At 40.9% G+C, this 20,738-nt stretch overlaps 1 protein-coding gene across 1 annotated transcript; it reads right to left on the bottom strand.

Moving 5' to 3' along the window:
• Positions 1 to 634: 634 nt before the first annotated feature.
• LOC308687282 (uncharacterized protein) lies at positions 635 to 11,097 on the bottom strand (the record flags this gene model as incomplete). Its single annotated transcript, XM_081359681.1, has 2 exons — positions 635 to 1,828; positions 8,645 to 11,097. 2 exons carry the CDS (start codon positions 11,095 to 11,097, stop codon positions 1,822 to 1,824), a joined length of 2,460 nt encoding a protein of 819 aa, XP_081215807.1. The 3' UTR covers positions 635 to 1,821.
• Between the last annotated feature and the right edge of the window lie 9,641 nt (positions 11,098 to 20,738).

The following is a 20,738-nucleotide window of genomic DNA, read 5'->3' as shown; positions in this document are numbered from 1 at the left end:
AAGACATTTCTAATGTTAGAAAATATCTATTTCCAATGAAGCTGCGCTTGGATCTTACTAAAGTCTCAGAGCGATCCGTGACGCGTTCCCCTCCCAGTCTAGGGGTCGGAGGAGAGGTAACAAAGGAAAAGAAAGTATGATAACGTCGAGATGTAAAGATATGTGCAGAACACACTTCAGCCTCAGTCTCGGTTCTTCAGCCTTCATCTGTGTGTGCACTTCATTCCCCAGAATCCTCCGTGGCGCACACCTGCACTCACGCAATCACCAATCAACATCACCTGCACTCCCTCATTAACCACCCTTTATATTCAGCACTCTCCCTTCACTCCTTGTCTGGTCTCGTCGATGTTCATCTTGACATTACCCACAGATTCCCGAACACTTACCTGGATTCCTACCTGCCATTCATCCTCTCTGACCCGTCCTGCCTGCCATCCTGTTCTGCCTTCAGCCCGACTTCATCTGCAAAGAGAAAAAAAGACTGAGACATTACCAACCAGCTAAGCATCCACTGTTATTCTGTGTTTCTGTTACTCACCATCTGTCTGCATCTCCACACTTCCTGCAAATAAAGCATTAAACTTACCTTCTTGTCTGCATCCTCTGTAAAGCCTGACAATAACACAACTTTAAAGTAAAAGTATTTATTTCCTTCATATATCGAAAAGGCTTTACGCAAAGATGGGAATAAATCTTCAGGAGAGAGTAAGGCCTAAAATAATAAACAGAAAAGAAGCAACAACACAAACTTCCCTGAGCTTTCTCTCTAACCAGAAACTGGAGGAAAAAATATATATGTACAAAATAAAAAACACACTCTTCCTACATTTCCCAGATAACCATAATCAAGTGGACAGAGCTAATAAGAAGTTATACAATACATTTTAATTACCAACAGAAAATGAAATAATTGCCTGCTTTCACAATATCTTTTAGTTATCCACAGGTAAAGAGTCAACACTAAAATGATATAATATGTTCCAGGTCCCTCACAAGGACCAACTGGCAAGACAACTAACCGTTGTTGGCACACAGCAAATGAGCGTAGATCCCACACTCAACACACACTTTTTTTTGCAACATTTTGACAAAAACAGAATTAAAGACAATTATGAAAAAAATCAGTCAAGGCAAATCAAAACGACACAATAGAATTTTATCAGAAAAAATACACATACATAACATCAGAATCCTAAGCAAACAGAATATTAATATGCACTGTGAGTCAATCAACCAAAGGCTAGATTTAAGGCTTCACAGCAACTTACAGCGACCATCCCTGAGAGCCCAAATCTGCTCCTTATACAGTTCCTCTGCTTTAGTTCTGGCATCATATTTCTCCCGAATCCTGTATAATTACATTTCATACCATGTTGTTTTCTCTCTTTGAAGATCTGCCATCATCTTCTTCATTTGTTCTCTCCCACTCTTTTGTTGCTGAACTGAGCAGCTCTTGGACTAAAGATCTTCTTTATCAGATCTACTGTGTCCATCTCCTCCCCTGTAAATCTTCCCAAACTCAGCACAATGATGAACACATGAGGTCCAGGTGACAACATGGACATACATTTCAATATTTATTTTACTGCTTGATCATTTGTCAGTGTTGTGTCAAAGAGACCTGGAGTATCAACAACAGTTACTGATCGACCATCAACTTCACCAACTCTCTTTTCACAAGCTGTGGTGACTGAATCTAGTCTTAATTCACTGACAAACTCATCTCTTCCCAGAATACTGTTTCCTGTTGCACTCTTCCCATTTCCTGTCTTCCCGATCAGAGCAATCCTCAGACACTCCTGATCATCTTGTTCATCTTCAGCACCTGAAAATCACAGCGGTAGAAAGAAAACTTAGTGAAATGAAGCTCAGAACTTTAATATTGTTATGTTGGATTGTAGAAGTTGCAGCTGAATGCTAATTGATTATGAACTGAAAAAAAAACTTCAAGTCACTTGCAATAATAATAATGATAATTAAAGCTGCAAGCAGCATTTATCAGGGTTCAAGCATTTTAAGGCCTTTAAGCAGATAAGGCAATTTACTAATGAAATATGTGGTTTTAAAAGCTTTTTAACAGTTATAGCACCACCTATGGTCCGATCTCCATGAAATGTTGCATGCTTGTTCAGAATGTTGTCACATATGCTCACCAATTTTCATGAAGTTCTCGTTAAGGATTTATAGGCTTTTGAGTGTTTTTGCCACACCCATTTTCAAAATTACCCTGTTATAGCTACCCAAAGGGTAAATTAACAATTACAATAGAGTTTCAGCACTGAAGTGCTTGAACCCCTAATAAAAATAATAATAAACTCAATGGATGGATACTAGGGCTGGGCAAAAAAATATCGATTTCTCGATTTTAATCGATTCTCATTTTTGCCCCTTGCATAAAGCTTTTTCACACAAAACACGTCTTAGAAATTTTAAATCAAGATATTGTCTTCTCTGAATGAGCAGTCAGGGTGATTTTCACATAGTTTTGGAGCAAATATTCTAGGCTACGTGATACAATTTTCAAAAGTCTTGTGAAGAAATAATCAGTATGGGTTTCATGACCTTATTTCAGTGACAATTTTTTTTGTTTGTATTTTCACAAACCACGCATAAATGTCATTATCTCAGAACTACACACTTTTACATACATGCTGCTGATATATTATTGTAGCAGAGTTTGTGCTGAATACAGTGTAATCAGACTTTAGCCATGAAAATGTCACAAGTAACAGAAATAAGCACAAATGTCAGAGCATGTCAGAACACCTCCAGGCCCAGAAAACAGCTCAGACCCCAGAGGGTTAAATCCCAATAATAGATTAGTCATCTTGTTTTAACAGTTGAAGAATGAATGGAACATTGTTGCGCACATTCCATCCAATAAATCGCAATAATCTTTGTGCTTTGTTACTATTGATATAAAACAAAGTCTCTGATTCAAATTCCATTTTCTTACGAAATTCAAAAACATAAATACCGTTTTGGCGCTGTGGCGTGAGATCGCTCTGGCTCAGCTCAAGAGAAGCACATGATCTTCTCTTCCGCCTTAATAACACCAGTTACAGCACCAAATAAACATGAATGAGCATCTGAAAGTGTGTTGAATGATAGAGTACAACTTATCGAAATCCGTATCATGTCACATGGAATCGCTCAATCAGTGTTTCAACCGTGGAAAGACGTCAGTAAAACAGCTGGTAAACAATGTCATGTAACGCCACATTTACCTCAGAAAAACCATATCCAGTGGCCATAAACTCGTTGGTCGGCTAGAAAAATTAACTCTAGAGAGGAGCATTTTGCTAAATAAATGCACCATATTATATATTCATAATGCATGTTTGAATAAAGCTGGCAAGTTTTTATGACAGCCACCATTTAAATGTTTATATTTCATATAATTTTATTATTATAAAAATAACTGTAATTTAAGTGTTTGTATACAAATAAGTACATTTTTACCTTCAAAATCATAGTAGGCTAATGAAGCCTATAGGCTACAATTGACTCCATATTTTATAGCATTAGTTAAGAGATTTGTTTTCCTTGAGAAAATTTGCCATGTATTATACCTGATATCCAAAATAATCAATATTCAATCGAAATCTAAACGAATTGTGAAATGTGTGTCAATACCCAGCCCTAATCAATACCCAGTGTTATGAAAATAGTTGTTTTATGCATTATTTTATTCATATTAAATGATCTTTCCCTATAATAAATCATGTACTTTCCTAATAAGGCAGAGAAAGGTTCAATTGGCTAAGAGCCTGGGCTATGGCCCCATGTTATCTATGTTATGAGAAGCAGAGATAAAGAGGGAGAGAGCCTCCCCTCTGGGTGCACACTCTCACATTCTCCTGACTGACTGTGAGCCTTTCTTGCAAGAAATTAACCATTATAATCATTGATTGAACATTTGTCTCTTATTCAGAATTGTTTATTGTTGTTAATAGAATGTCGTCTAAAATTAATTTTTAGATTCAATTTCTGAATGTGTACTTGGTCAAATTTGTGCCCAGGCAGACTGATCTCATGAAATGGCGTTTCGTATTTCCAATTCGCCAATTCATATTTCCATTTTTGGCGTGCTATCAACACACATAATCGCTTTTCAGCGTTTATCAACGCCGTTGACTTAACATTACATTACTGTATATATAAATATATATGACCTACCCCAACCCCGTCCCTAAACCTACCCGTCACTGGGGTTAATGCCATTTATGAGTCTTCCCCTACCATCCAAGGAAAAAAAAAAAATTGCCTTCCAGATGTAGATATACATTTTGCTCCGTTTCGCTCGGACATTTAACGGCGTACACATACACGCGAAAAATGACGGTTCGTTTCGGCGTGGACATACACGCGGATAGCTCAAAATGCGTATAGATAACACGCCACTTGACTTGAAAGTGGCGTGTATGTTTACGCAAAGTCATGATGTCATGTTGGCCCAGGTCAAAGCCTCCAGGTACTTTGCAGTGGAGTTGGATTGCACACCTGACATTTCAAAGCAGGAGCTGGCCTCCGCAACTACCCAGTGTCAGAGGAGTATGCAGCAACAATTTTGCGTTTCAGGTTCCTGTTCATAATGGCCAGTGCTGGAATCATCACCATGAAATCTCTTTTGCTTTCTGAAACGTCTCTCTCTAAACTCAGGGGAAGCATCCATCTCAATGGCTATTCGGCGTGCAATGTCAATGGATTTTTGAAAGCCCTCCACTTTATACTTAAGCAAGAATTCTTTAAGAGAGTATCATTCCAATGGCAGTGTCCATCGAGATGTTCACTGCTTGCATTGCCTTGCTAAAATAGGTGATCTCTGACAATAGATCATACCAAACCAAGAGACACGTGAGGAACTCGCCAGACAGCGACTTTGCCTCTGAGACAGTTTTGCCATCTTTTTCCACTTCCTCAAGCTTTTCCAAAGCATCAAGAATCCCCCCTAACTGGAAACTTACAGCTTTGACGGAATTTATTTTTGCTTCCCACCTGGTATCACTCAGAGGCTTCAGTGTAATGTCCACAAATTCTTTCAGAATATCCCACCTCTTCACTGAAGCCAAACAAATGGTGTACATTTAGTTATTATTATTATTATTATTATTACTACACTCACCTAAAGGATTATTAGGAACACCATACTAATACTGTGTTTGACCCACTTTCGCCTTCAGAACTACCTTAATTCTACGTGGCATTGATTCAACAAGGTGCTGAAAGCATTCTTTAGAAATGTTGGCCCATATTGATAGGATAGCATCTTGCAGTTGATGGAGATTTGTGGGATGCACATCCAGGGCACGAAGCTCCCGTTCCACCACATCCCAAAGATGCTCTATTGGGTTGAGATCTGGTGACTGTGGGGGCCATTTTAGTACAGTGAACTCATTGTCATGTTCAAGAAACCAATTTGAAATGATTGGAGCTTTGTGACATGGTGCATTATCCTGCTGGAAGTAGCCATCAGAGGATGGGTACATGGTGGTCATAAAGGGATGGACATGGTCAGAACAATGCTCAGGTAGGCCGTGGCATTTAAACGATGCCCAATTGGCACTAAGGGGCCTAAAGTTTGCCAAGAAAACATCCCCCACACCATTACACCACCACCACCAGCCTGCACAGTGGTAACAAGGCATGATGGATCCATGTTCTCATTCTGTTTACGCCAAATTCTGACTCTACCATCTGAATGTCTCAACAGAAATCGAGACTCATCAGACCAGGCAACATTTTTCCAGTCTTCAACTGTCCAATTTTGGTGAGCTCGTGCAAATTGTAGCCTCTTTTTCATATTTGTAGTGGAGATGAGTGGTACCCGGTGGGGTCTTCTGCTGTTGTAGCCCATCCGCCTCAAGGTTATGCGTGTTGTGGCTTCACAAATGCTTTGCTGCATACCTCGGTTGTAACGAGTGGTTATTTCAGTCAAAGTTGCTCTTCTATCAGCTTGAATCAGTCGGCCCATTCTCCTCTGACCTCTAGCATCAACAAGGCATTTTCGCCCACAGGACTGCCACATACTGGATGTTTTTCCCTTTTCACACCATTCTTTGTAAACCCTAGAAATGGTGTGTGAGTGAAAATCCCAGTAACTGAGCAGATTGTGAAATACTCAGACCGGCCCGTCTGGCACCAACTACCATGCCACGCTCAAAATTGCTTAAATCACCTTTCTTTCCTATTCTGACATTCAGTTTGGAGTTCAGGAGATTGTCTTGACCAGGACCACACCCCTAAATGCATTGAAACAACTGCCATGTGATTGGTTGATTAGATAATTGCATTAATGAGAAACTGAACAGGTGTTCCTACTAATCCTTTAGGTGAGTGTATATACACTCTTTGGAGAGTGCCAAAAAAGGTTAGACACACTCTGTTTGATGACGCAGCATCACATAACAGGAGGTTCAGACTGTGGCTACAGCAGGGGATAAATAGTTAAACATTAACCCGAACCCGACCCGAAACCTGTGAGTTTTTCGGGACCCGTCGGGCTCTGGTCGGGTAGCAGACCTCTACTCTGGTGCAGCAGAAGTGTCCAATCCTTGCACACCCTTGTGTATACCCCTCATATTTGAGCCATTGTCATAGCCCCTACAGTTAGCCAACTCCAACCCCAGGTTATCCAGCACCCCAGTCAGTGTTTCTGTGAGGCCTTTACCAGTTGTGTCCTTCACGACTGGGAAGCCAACAAAAAACTCATTGATGGTGGCATTCTTGTTGTCGTCTGTATGAACATACCGGATTATTACGGAGGCCAGTTCCTGCTTTGAAATGTCAGGTGTGCAATCCAACTCCACTGCAAAGTACTTGGAGGCTTTGAGCTGGGCACAAATTTGACCAAGTACACATTTAGAAATTTAATCTATAAATTCATTTTGAGTGCACCACGAAATATATCTTGTGGTTTCTTTAGAGGCTATCTTTCTAAGATGCACTGCTAGTGTGACAACATATTGTGCTATGACATCAAGGACACCCAGGAAATTTCCATTTTTAGGATCTCCTAACTTAGCATTTTTCCCCTTCAGTGGCAAGCATTTATGTGATAAACACTGGTTTCATGATGCTTCTGCATTTTTTGAAAGACACTGAAAGTTATTGTACCCCACCACAAAGCGTGTCAACAACTCTAGCTCCACCAAAAAGCTTACACACAAAACAATACACTTTATTTGTCCTTTTGGAGTACAGTAACCAATCCCACTGCACTTTTTCTCCATTGGACATTGAACGAAAACAGTATGCTTTGGAAAAACACTGTCTACTCTTGTCTGATCTTGGATACGGCCCATCAGGACATTTCTGTGGGCCATTCTCAACCAAACACTGCCTAAATGAGTCCCCAATCTGGTGTGGTGGTGGCCAGTCAGATGGATCTTCTGAGTAATGCCTTGTCTCAGCCCTCTCCTCTTCACCTCTGTTCCATTTCCACCTCCCTCTCCTCTTCACCTCAATGTTCCGCATTCTCTTCCACCTACTCTGAGCAATGCCTGAACTTTGTATTTTGGAGTACTTCTTGCATAGTTGTTTGCCTCTTCACGATGACTCGCTTGCTTTAGTCCTTAGTTATAAGTCACTTTGGATAAAAGCGTCTGCTAAATGTAAATGTAAACCTCATCTTCACCTCTCTTTTCCACATTCTCCTCCAATTCCTCCTCAGTGGTGAGTGGCTTTCCATCTCTGTCTAACTATTTTTTACCCAAAAAGGACAGTGAATAGGTTGGTCAACAGAACTTCAGACCATACTGGACATTTAGTTTTGTGTGGTCTAACTAATAGAACTCCTACCTGATGTCATCACTGGTCTCATCTGTACTTGATGTCTGTGTTCTTCTCCACTTAAGACATATTGTCAAACAAACATTATGTAATAGATTTTCCATATTACTTTTTCCATATTAATAATAAGAAATGAATCTGTTGGTATCAAGTGGCTCCCCTACACTTCCATCTAATGTTAGACCTACCTGTTGTCTTTCCTGATCCACCATCCTCACACCTGAATGAAAAGAACTCACTGTTAAATAAAGCAGCCTAAATTCAATTCTTAAAATCAGCCTAGTGATGGCATCAGATCTATTGAAAAAGTCCTGGCAGAAAGCGATGCTTTTACGTGCTTTTCCCAAATCACTGAAGTGACTTCGACGTCCAGGTTAGCAGTAGCATGAATCTGCCTGCTCTGTGTAGTAATGGTGTTGCGTGATCGAGATCGGCCTATGAGTAAACCGCTGTCTAGTATTGCTCTGAGCTGATAAACTCTTTGCGCTGCGCAGCTCAAACAAGTAGCGTGGATTCATTCTGCTTTTGTTTGCCGTGTGCCAGGAAAAAAAGGTCGCAAAATGAGACCATTTACTCGCAGTCTAGAGCCCTGTATAGTGCTGTATTTCTGCTTTACATGAGCGCCACCTGCTGTCAGAGTGAATTTGTGTTTTTTTTGCATTGATCTGAACTGACAAATTAGACATTCCTGTTGGTTGAACACAAGTTAATAGATATCAATCAACAAAGTGTCCTGTGCTCACCATACACCGGCTAAAGGTGGAGAGGAGAGATTTGGCTATAGGGTGATGTGTGGCTAACTTACACAGAGGAGACTTTGTTGCTCAGCACATGAAAATAAACTACTTACTGTGATCTCAGACTGTGCTTAAGTGGTTTCTCCACTGCATGGATCTTCATGTGTAGATTCAGGTGACTTTTAATAGAGAAACTCTTTCCACACTGATCACACGTGTGCGGCTTCTCTCCAGTGTGGATCCTCTCATGTCTTTTCAGATTTACTGAATCACTGAATCTCTTGTCACAGTGTGAACACTTGTAAGGTTTCTCTCCAGTGTGGATCCTCTCATGTTTTTTCAGATGTGCTGACAGACTGAATCTCTTGTCACAGTGTGAACACTTGAAAGGTTTCTCTCCAGTGTGGATCCTCTCATGCGTTTTCAGATTTGATGACTGACTGAATCTCTTGTCACAGTGTGAACACTTGTAAGGTTGTTCTCCAGTGTGGATCCTCTCATGTGTTTTCAGATCTGCTGACAGACTGAATCTCTTGTCACAGTGTGAACACTTGAAAGGTTTCTCTCCAGTGTGGATCCTCTCATGCTTTTTCAGAGATGATGACTGACTGAATCTCTTGTCACAGTGTGAACACTTGTAAGGTTGTTCTCCAGTGTGGATCATCTCATGTGTTTTCAGATCTGCTGATTGACTGAATCTCTTGTCACAGTGTGAACACTTGTAAGGTTGTTCTCCAGTGTGGATCCTCTCATGCGTTTTCAGATCTGCTGATCGACTGAATCTCTTGTCACAGTATGAACACTTGTAAGGTTTTTCTCCAGTGTGGATCCTCTCATGTCTTTTCAGATCTGCTGATCGACTGAATCTCTTGTCACAGTGTGAACACTTGTAAGGTTTTTCTCCAGTGTGGATCCTCTCATGTGTTTTCAGATCTGCTGACTGACTGAATCTCTTGTCACAGTGTGAACACTTGAAAGGTTTCTCTCCAGTGTGGATCCTCTCATGTGTTTTCAGATCTGCTGATCGACTGAATCTCTTGTCACAGTGTGAACACTTGTAAGGTTGTTCTCCAGTGTGGATCATCTCATGTGTTTTCAGATTTGCTGATCGACTGCATCTCTTGTCACAGTGTGAACACTTGTAAGGTTGTTCTCCAGTGTGGATCATCTCATGCGTTTTCAGATCTGCTGATCGACTGAATCTCTTGTCACAGTGTGAACACTTGTAAGGTTTCTCTCCAGTGTGGATTATCTCATGTCTTTTCAGATCTGCTGATCGACTGAATCTCTTGTCACAGTGTGAACACATGTAAGGTTGTTCTCCAGTGTGGATCCTCTCATGTGTTTTCAGATCTGCTGACTGACTGAATCTCTTGTCACAGTGTGAACACTTGAAAGGTTTCTCTCCAGTGTGGATAATCTCATGTGTTTTCAGATTTGCTGACTGACTGAATCTCTTGTCACAGTGTGAACACTTGTAAGGTTTCTCTCCAGTGTGGATCCTCTCATGTATTTTCAGATTTGCTGATCGACTGAATCTCTTGTCACAGTGTGAACACTTGTAAGGTTTCTCTCCAGTGTGGATCCTCTCATGTGTTTTCAGATCTGCTGATCGACTGAATCTCTTGTCACAGTGTGAACACTTGTAAGGTTTCTCTCCAGTGTGAATTCTCTGGTGCAGTTTTAAACTGTTTTCTGTAGTAAAAGTCTTCTCACACTCAAAGCACATGTACTCTCTCACACCAGTGTGAATGTTTTGATGTTTATGTAAATACAGCAGAAGTGAAAAACTCTTTCCACACACAGAACATAAATGTGGCTTCTCCTTCATATGAACTCTCAGGTGTGTCTTCAGGACTGATGAACTAGCAAATGTTTTTCCGCAGTGATCAAATGAGAACGGCTTCTCTCCGGTGTGGATCCTCATGTGAATCTCAAGACTTCCTTTGCTTGTGAAACTCTTTCCACACTGAGTGCAAGTGAAAGATTTCTTGGCTCTTCTTTCCTTTAAAAATGTCAGTTCTTCACTCTCCTCCTCCACTTCACTCTCCTCCTTCACTTCACTCAGTTCTTCACTCTCCTCCTTCACTTCACTCAGTTCTTCACTCTCCTCCTTCACTTCACTCAGTTCTTCACTCTCCTCCTTCACTTCACTCAGTTCTTCACTCTCCTCCTTCACTTCACTCTCCTCCTTCACTTCACTCTCCTCCTTCACTTCACTCTCCTCCTTCACTTCACTCTCCTCCTTCACTTCACTCTCCTCCTTCACTTCACTCTCCTCCTTCACTTCACTCTCCTCCTTCACTTCACTCAGTTCTTCACTCTCCACTTCACTCAGTTCTTCACTCTCCACCTTCACTTCACTCAGTTCTTCACTCTCCTCCTTCACTTCACTCAGTTCTTCACTCTCCTCCTTCACTTCACTCAGTTCTTCACTCTCCTCCTTCACTTCACTCAGTTCTTCACTCTCCTCCTTCACTTCATTCAGTTCTTCACTCTCCTCCTTCACTTCCATCAGGTCTTCACTCTCCTCCTTCACTTCATTCAGTTCTTCACTCTCCTCCATCACTTCACTCAGTTCTTCACTCTCCTCCTTCACTTCACTCAGTTCTTCACTCTCCTCCTTCACTTCACTCAGTTTTTCACTCTCCTCCTTCACTTCACTCAGTTCTTCACTCTCCTCCTTCACTTCACTCAGTTTTTCACTCTCCTCCTTCACTTCACTCAGTTTTTCACTCTCCTCCTTCACTTCCATCAGGTCTTCACTCTCCTCCTTCACTTCCATCAGTTCTTCACTCTCCTCCTTCACTTCCATCAGTTCTTCACTCTCCTCCTTCACTTCCATCAGGTCTGACATGAAAGAAAAAAATATAAAATGTAATTTTCAGTACATCAAAATAATTAACCGAGAGAAATATAAAGTGAAAGGACATGAAAGTGAGCCCTGATGTAATGGTAGAAAGTAGACAACTGCTATAAAATAATATGATAATTTGATGCTTTTTTTATAAATTGATTATATGTCCTTGAAACTTTCCATGATTGTGAAGAGGTGGAAAAGTTGGCGTCAAAAGGCAAGTGAATGGTGACAAATTGATATAATTTGCATCTGCCTATTATTATCTGGAGATATACAGTCCCCTCCAAACGTATTGGAACAGTGGCAATTCCTTTCATTTTTCTGTAGACTGAAAATATTTGGGTTTGACATCAAAAGATGAATATGAGGGAATAGATCAACATTTCAGCTTTTATTTCCAGGTATTTACATCTGGATCTGATACACAACTTAGAAGATATAACCTTTTGTTTGAACCCACCCATTGTTCATGTGACCAAAAGTATTGGAACATGTGACTGGCAGGTGTGTTTTGTTGCCCTGGTTTGTCCTATTACATTGATTATTCAAACAAATAGCACTGAATGTCTGCGCTCAGTTTCAGATTTTGGTTTTGCCTGTGCAGACTGCATTTATAGTTAGACATGTAACCAACATGAAAACCAGAGAGCTGTCCATGGGTGAAAAACAAGCAATTGTGAAGCTAAGATAAAATGGAAAATCAATCAGAGCCATTGCACAAACATTGGCCATAGCCAGTACAACCATTTGGAATGTCCTGAGGAAGAAAGAAACCTCTGGTATACTAAGTATCAGACCTCGAAAGGGTATACCAAGGAAAGCATCAGCAGTTGACAACAGAAACATTGTGAGAGCTGTAAAGGAAGACCCTAAAACAACTGTTAGTGACATCAGCAACAACATCCAGAGGGCAGGAGTGAAGGTATCACAATCTACTGTTCGCAGAAGACTTCATGAACAAAAGTACAGAGGCTACACCAGAAGATGCAAAACTTTCATTAGCAAGAAGAATATGAAGGCCAGGCTGGAATTTGGCAAAAAGTACAGACAAGCCTCAAACATTCTGGGGCAAAGTTTTATGGACTGATGAGACAAAGATGAACCTTTACCAAAGTGATGGAAAGGCTAAAATTTGGAGAAAAAAAAAAGATCTGCTCATGACCCCAAACACACAAGCTCATCTGTGAAACACGGTGGAGGTAATGCCATGGCTTGGGCTTGCATGCCTTCTGGGATGGGCTCATTAATCTTCACTGATGATGTAACACATGATGGCAGCAGCAAAATGAACTCAGAAGTTTACAGACACATTTTGTCTGCCAATTGACCCTTCGTAGAGAGCTTGATTGACAGGCGATCTAACCAATCATAATCCGCCATCCGCCATTTTGTCCGACAAAGCAGTCAGGAGAGATAGCAGATTAACATGGGAGGATTTGAACTTGAAAGAGTGTACTGACGCCTTTCCGCAGTTTAAAACAAAATTCCTTCTTATGTTCATTTGTGTATATTTGATGCTATAAATGAACTAGAAGGAAGAGATGATCGGTTCACGAGCAGCTTTAACTGATGCTCTACAGCGATCTGTCAGACACATTTAAGAGCCACAAAACGGTATGTATCGTTTAAATTTCTTTTAAAAAATGACCAAATTTGAAAGGTGAGACTTTGTTTAATATTTTTAATATCAAAAGTAACCGAAAAGTAACCTGGTCTGTCCTGTCTGTCAGAGTGTTGTCAGTCTCCTCTCTGCTCTGCGATGTATTTTTCACTGCGTGAGAACATGTGGTGTGGCGTGAGAACGGCGTAGCTTGTCGGGCATAACGACAGTAACTAAGGGGGGCGGGTCTTTGCGAAGGGTGAATTTACAGAAAGATGCAACCAAACTGATTGGGAGATCCTTCATCATGCAGCAAGATAATTACCCAAAACACAGTGCCAAAACAACAAAGGAGTTCATCAGGGAGTTCATCACCTACTCATCGTCGTAATCATACTCTAGATCTAATATTATCACACGGAATAGATGTTGATGCCATTGAAATTCTGCAGCAGAGCGATGTCATCACAGATCATTATCTAGTCTCGTGTAAATTACATTAAGCCAAGGCTGCAAAGCACTCCGTGTTTCAAATATGTTAGAATTATCACTTCTGCCACTAAAGATTGCTTTATCAATAACCTTCCTAATCAGTTTCATCATCTCAGCATCTCAGATAGCTTAGAAGAACTAGATATTACAACAGAAACTTTTAACTCTCTCTTTTCCAGCACTTTAGACACAGTTGCTCCATTGCGCTTAAAGAAGATAGTCCAACGGCGTGGTACAACAAGCACACTCGGCCCTTAAGCGAGCAGCCAAAAAAATGGAGCGCAACTGGAAGAAAACAAAACTACAGGTATTTCGCATTTCATGGAAAGAGAGCTCGATTGCTTACAGAGAGGCTTTAAAAGCTGCTAGACCTGCTTATTCTTCAACCCTATTAGAAGAAAATAAACAATCCTTGGTATTTATTTGAAACAGTGGCTAAACTAACGAAAAATAAAGCTTCAAGCACCGAAGTTTCCAAGCAACACAGCAGTAATGATTTTATGAACTTCTTCACTTATAAGATTGATAATATCAGGGACAAAATTATAACTATGCAACCGTCTACTACAGTATCGCATCAGGCAGTGCATTGTAGTCTCCCTGAGGAAAATTTTGATTAATTCGTTGCTATAGGAGAGGAAGAATTTACTAAACTCATTAAATCATCTAAATCGACAACATGTATGATAGACCATATACCGACTAAGCTACTGAAAGAGATGCTTCCAGAGGTCATAGATCCTCTTCTTAATATCATTAATTCATTTTTGTTTCTAGGATATATACCAAAAACCTTTAAGCTGACTATGATTAAACCGCTTGTTAAAAAAAAACGCAACTTGATCCTTCAGAATTAGTCAATTACAGGCCGATCTCGAATCTACCTTTTCTGTCAAAGATATTAGAAAAGGCAGTATCCTCACAACTGTGTTCCTTTGTTGAAAGAAATGATATCTGCGAGGATTTCCAGTCCGGCTTTAGACTGTACCATAGTACCGAGACAGCTCTCGTTAGAGTCACTAATGATTTGCTCTTATCATCCGATCGTGGTTGTATCTCTCTATTAGTGTTAGCCTACTCGATCTTAGTGCTGCATTTGACACCATTGACCACAACGTTCTTTTAAAAAGACTCGAACATTATGTTGGCATTAGTGGAATCGCACTAGCATGGTTTAAATTATACTTATCTGACCGTTATCAGTTTGTAGCAGTAAATGAAGAGAAGTCTCATCGATCACAAGTTCAGTATGGCGTACCACAAGGTTCAGTACTAGGACCGCTGCTGTTCACTCTGTACATGCTACCATTAGGAGATATCATTAGGAAACATGGAATTAGCTTTCACTGTTATGCTGACGATACTCAGCTGTATATTTCTTCAAAACCTAACGAAATTTATCAATTCACAAAATTAACGGAATTCATAGCTGATATAAAAAATTGGATGACTCGTAATTTCCTACTTCTAAATTCTGAAAAAAAAACAGAGTTACTAATTATTGGACAAAACTTCCTCACGTAATAACCTAGAATACTGTCTAACACTTGATGGCTGCTCTGTTAAGTCTTCGTCGTCGGTTAGGAACCTGGGTGTGCTCTTTGATACCAATCTTTCATTTGAAAGTCACTTGTCTAGTATCTGTAAAACCGCATTTTTCCATCTTAAAAATATATCTAAATTACGCCATATGCTCTCAGTGACAAATGCGGAACAATTAGTTCATGCGTTCTTGACCTCAAGGCTAGATTATTGTAATGCTCTACTGGGTGGTTGCCCTGCACGCTTAATAAACAAACTACAGCTGGTCCAAAATGCAGCAGCTCGAGTTCTTACCAGAACCAGGAAGTATGACCATATTAGCCCAGTTCTGTCAACACTGCATTGGCTCCCTATTAAACATCACATAAATTTTAAAATATTGCTGATTACTTACAAAGCACTAAATGGTTTAGCTCCGCAGTACTTGAGCGAGCACTTAACGCATTATAGTCCTTCACGTCTATTGCGATCTCAAAATTCCGTCCAGTTAATGATACCTAGAATATCTAAATCGACTGCTGGCGGTAGATCCTTTTCCTATTTAGCACCAAAACTCTGGAACAGTCTTCCTACCATTGTCCGGGAAGCAGACACACTCTGTCAATTCAAAGCCAGATTAAAGACACATCTCTTTGACCTAGCATTCACATATTACATAATAGACTTCTATAGTTCAATGTTAGGCTGCATAGATTAGGTCAGCCGGAACCGGGAACACTTCCCATAAATCCTGATGTACTCGTTACATCATGAGAAGAATGGCATCTACGCTAATTTTAGTGTCTGTGTTTATCCCAAGGTTTTCCTGCAGCCTGCCGGATCCAGGCCGTATCCAGATCTGACGAAGGACCTTCGCCTGGACCCGATGACAACGCAGTGCTGAAGTGCCAACTAGTCTCTCCCTATGGAGGATCCCACTACCACTCTACAGATAAGGCGTTGTCGGGAAAATTCGTTTCGCATTCCTACCCGGAAGCGACAAAATAAAATAAAATTCTTTATCAAAATTTATAAGGAAAGACAAGTACTTTGTTTGTTTAGGCTTGGCTTGTAGGGAATTCCAAACCTGCGTATATTCAAATGCACATAACTATAGAACCAATTCTAAATGCGCATGTGAACGCCATCAGCGTTTCTCAAGGGTTCGCGTTTAAAGTCTGTTTAGAGAGAATGGTGTCGTCTTAACGGCCCCTAATTTAATAACAAATGATCGTTGCCATGAAAACAAATCAATCAAAACTAACTTAAGCTGGAAAATAACTTTATTAAAGAACTGCTATAAAGCCAAAACAATCTCTGTTACCTTAAATTATATGCTTATCTCTGTAAAGCTGTGTAACGGGGTTCAGATGTTACGGGAAGAAGGAGGCGGGAACCGGCGAACATTTAAACATATTTAATCAAAATAAACACAAATACAAAATGAAAGTAAAAGCCAGCAGCCCCTCACGGACGACTGCTGGCAACACAAACAGACACAAAAACATCAACTAAAACACAGGCCTGTCCTCTCTCGCTCTTCACTGTCGTCGCTCCTCCTTTATGCTTCCGCTCCTCCGTGAGAGATGCGAGACCGGTGCGTCGCGCACGTGTCGCTCATTATCAATCGCGCCACCGGCCTCGCGCCGTCCTCCCACGGCCCTCGACCTCGTCGTGCTCGCCACATACCCCCATCGCCCCTCGCAGGCCGGGGGGCACCCACGAGACTGCGCTTACTCCCCCTCCCCCCTCCCCGGGGGGACCGATCACGGCGGCTGCGGTACCTGGGCTGGAGGTATGGAAAGACGAGGTGAGGGAAAAGGAGACGGAAGCACGAGGAGCGACAGAGACGAGAGAGGGGAGAGAGGAAAAAATAAATAAAAATTCTTGATCCGGTTCCCGGACACACTGCCGCTCGGTCCTCAACCAGCTGAGAGTCACTCGCGGTGCCATGCGATGGTACTGGACATCCGTTGGGGGACGGCTCGACGCTCCTCCGCCTCCTGGCGGACGGCGATGGCTCCTCCGGTCGAGGGCAGCCGGCAGCGAGCCTCCCGTTCCCTGCTCCGCCCCCATCATGGCCGACGGCAACAGGCTCCGGCCCACGGCGAACGGGAGCGACTCCTCCGCTCCCTCTCGGACGGCAGCCACCCCTCCTCGACCCAGGAGCACGGCAGCGAGCTCTCCGTCCCACCTGATCTTCTTTCGATCCAGCACCATCGCCTCGGGCAGCAATCGGCGGCCGACGCTCCCTCGTGCTGCCCGACCTCCTCAGCACCGCGATTCCTCCCAGCAGCGAGGGCTCTCCGACAGCGTGTCCCTCCCTCTTCCCGGGTTTCGGCACCAATGTAACGGGGTTCAGATGTTACGGGAAGAAGGAGGCGGGAACCGGCGAACATTTAAACATATTTAATCAAAATAAAACAAATACAAAATGAAAGTAAAAGCCAGCAGCCCCTCACGGACGACTGCTGGCAACACAAACAGACACAAAAACATCAACTAAAACACAGGCCTGTCCTCTCTCGCTCTTCACTGTCGTCGCTCCTCCTTTATGCTTCCGCTCCTCCGTGAGAGATGTGAGACCGGTGCGTCGCGCACGTGTCGCTCATTATCAATCGCGCCACCGGCCTCGCGCCGTCCTCCCACGGCCCTCGACCTCGTCGTGCTCGCCACAAGCTGCTTTGAAACAATCTCCATTGTTAAAAGCGCTATATAAATGAAGATGACTTGACTTGATCAGGGGCAAGAAGTCGAAAGTTTTTGACTGGCAAAGTCAATCTCCCATAGAGCATGCATTTTACCTGCTAAAAAAAGAGACTGAAGGGAGTAACCCCCAAAACAAACAACAACTGAAAAAGGCATATAACCGGTGAGTCCCATGAAACTAGTGCTCCTCGACAGGTAGAGAAACAAGCCGATCGACTTACAAATCAATGGCACAAACACTAAGGTACTATTTATTAAGGCTATATCCTTAACCTGTTAACCGTTGCCAGAGCGCGGGCGCACTGAAGCGTTTTTTTTTATAAATAGTTCAAAGTTACTATCAGATTTAATGTTATACCTTGACAAACTATACATCATTACAAAGATATAAGACTCAAGTTTCAGAATTTGACCACTATTGTATTCTGAGAAACTTCTAGCGACAGTTATTTCTTAATTTGTGTCAGGAGTTATGAAATGAAAAAATGAGTCGATACCTTTAATATGAATTATGCGCGTCAGCCGCTTTCATTCATAAAAAAACTCCCGTGCCGTCGTCATGACAGCGATACACAAAACAACGTCCTTCAGGGCTTTTAGCTCAAAAATGTGCAGATTTGGAGAAATATTGATATATTCTCACAGGTTTACATCAGATTTCTATAGACAGGAATAATATTTATTGAATTTATACCCAAATGCGTCGATGTAATCATTATGAGCGTTTGTATACTCTGTTAATGCGTTTTCAATTCATACCAATAGCATGAGGGCGCCCTCGCCGCCCTGTGCACAGTATTAGAACATGAAGAAGTGCCATAATCATGTGACAATCCAGGAAGCCTCGAACACACACACAGCTAACAACAGATCGCGCTGTAACTATGGCTGTAACATGGAGATACAGTCGTTTTGAAGACAATAAACATGTTTGCTATGATATTTGAGTTACCTGTGTTTTTCAATCCATGCCAGGTATTTCCATAATAATAGATTATATTTATAATGTAATGCTAATCTATATAGACTATCATTGTGCAGAACAGTATACAATAGTATATTTTCTGTCTGATTTTTTATCTGAAGCCAAATTAGATCACAGAAAATTATTTAAAATACTCGATTTGCTTTATAAAGTAAGTTTATAAGCACAAACATGGTTTTAATCTCATAAATTGTCGTGTATTGATGGTGTGCTAAGCTAACATGCTAGCTAGCCCTAGGTGCACCTGCCACCTAGAAGTTATATTTTTATTATTTTTTGAATGCTTACTGAAATGTTTCTTTATTCAAGAAATGCATTTAAAACAGTTTAGAATGTAAGGGTGAACTTTGAGAAAATAAATTAGTGACTGAAACCATATGAATAGCATGTGAATAGCCAGTCGTTAGTAACTAATGCAGACAAAAGAAATGCATATTTAGAGCCATAACCTGGCTGGAGAGGTGTGAATGTGTGCAGGGGGAGACTGAGACTGAATGGGGCTCGTTTGCACCACAAAACAATAAAGACAATATACTGCATAGATGGTAAGAAGATGACACTAAATATCAGTAGCATTTTAGCATCAAATCAAAATAAAGTCACATGACATGGTCTTGAAAAACATTTCACTAAATACAGAGTTTTGGACTTATTATCTTAAGATTTTAAACATAAAATGTTTAGACATGTGGCATTAGCTGTAGTGCATTTCTAGACTGCTCCAGGGCCAACTTCAATTTTATTTTCATGAGGATGTTTCATAAAAAATAATTTCTAATAACTTTACAAAACTTTGAAGCTATTTATAACAATTTTTGTCATTATGACAATAATTAATTCTACATTACAATAAACTGCCAGGTGTCAGCTTTCAAATGAGATCATACTTGTGCTTTTAGTACAAAGGGTTCATGAACTGTATCTGTTTCAGTTTGGGTATGTCATTTCTTGGGATTTTTCAAAAGTGGGGTTGCAGCTTAACAGGTTAACACCAAGCATATCTGCAGACTCTGTTGATTTTCTCCTTGATTCTTTTAACTCAAAAGTTAAAAGTGTAATTGATGATATTGCTCCTGTGAAAGTCAAGTCAAGTTTATTTATATAGCGCTTTTCACAATACAGATTGTATCAAAGCAGCTTCACAGTATTAAATTAAAATAATACATCAATATTTGTTTCTAATGGAAAACGTCCACGTTTGGTAATGCTGATCAATAGTATTGTTGATTGATTAAATTAAATATCCCCAAATATCAGGTGACCTAATGGGAGGAAAAAAAAACCTTGGGAGAACCCGGGCTCAGTCGGGGGCCAGTTCTTCTCTGGTGTTTATGAACTAGAGGTCGGATTTAACTGTAAGATTAAAAGTGTTATATGAATGCCTGGCTGAAGAGATGCGTCTTTAATCTAGTTTTAAAGTGGGAGAGCGAGTCTGAGCAACGAACAGTATCAGGAAGACTATTCCAGAGTTTTGGTGCTAAATGTGAAAATGCTCTCCCTCCTTTGGTGGATCTGGATATCCTAGGTATGACCAAAAGCCTCGAATTTAGTGATCTTAAAGAGCGCGATGGATTATAGGGCGATAGAAGATCCGTTAAATAGACTGGAGCTAAGCCGTTTAGGGCTTTATAAGTCAGTAGCAATACCTTGTAATTAATACGGAACTTTATTGGTAACCAATGTAGTGATGATAAATTCTGTGATATATGATCATATTTTCTTGATCTAGTTAGAACTCTAGCGGCGGCATTTTGGACTAACTGTAGCTTGTTTATTAAGGATGCAGGACAACCGGCTAATAAAGCATTACAGTAATCTAGTCTCAAGGTCATGAATGCATGAACTAACTTTTCTGCATCAGAAACTGATAGCATGTTATGTAGCTTAGCAATGTTTCTAAGGTGGAAAAAGGCTGTTCTTGTAACATATGAAATATGATTTTCAAAAGACAGGTTCCAGTCTAGTATAACACCCAGGTGTTTTACTGTAGAGGATAAAGTAACAGGACATCCTACTATCTTAAAGTTGTAGTGTGAGAGG

The sequence above is a fragment of the Scardinius erythrophthalmus genome (genome assembly GCF_964197995.2).
Source record: "Scardinius erythrophthalmus genome assembly, chromosome: 1".
Taxonomy (NCBI): Eukaryota; Metazoa; Chordata; class Actinopteri; order Cypriniformes; family Leuciscidae; genus Scardinius; species Scardinius erythrophthalmus.
The sequence above is the reverse complement of the archived record's forward strand: the minus strand, read 5'-3'. Positions and strand labels throughout refer to the sequence as shown.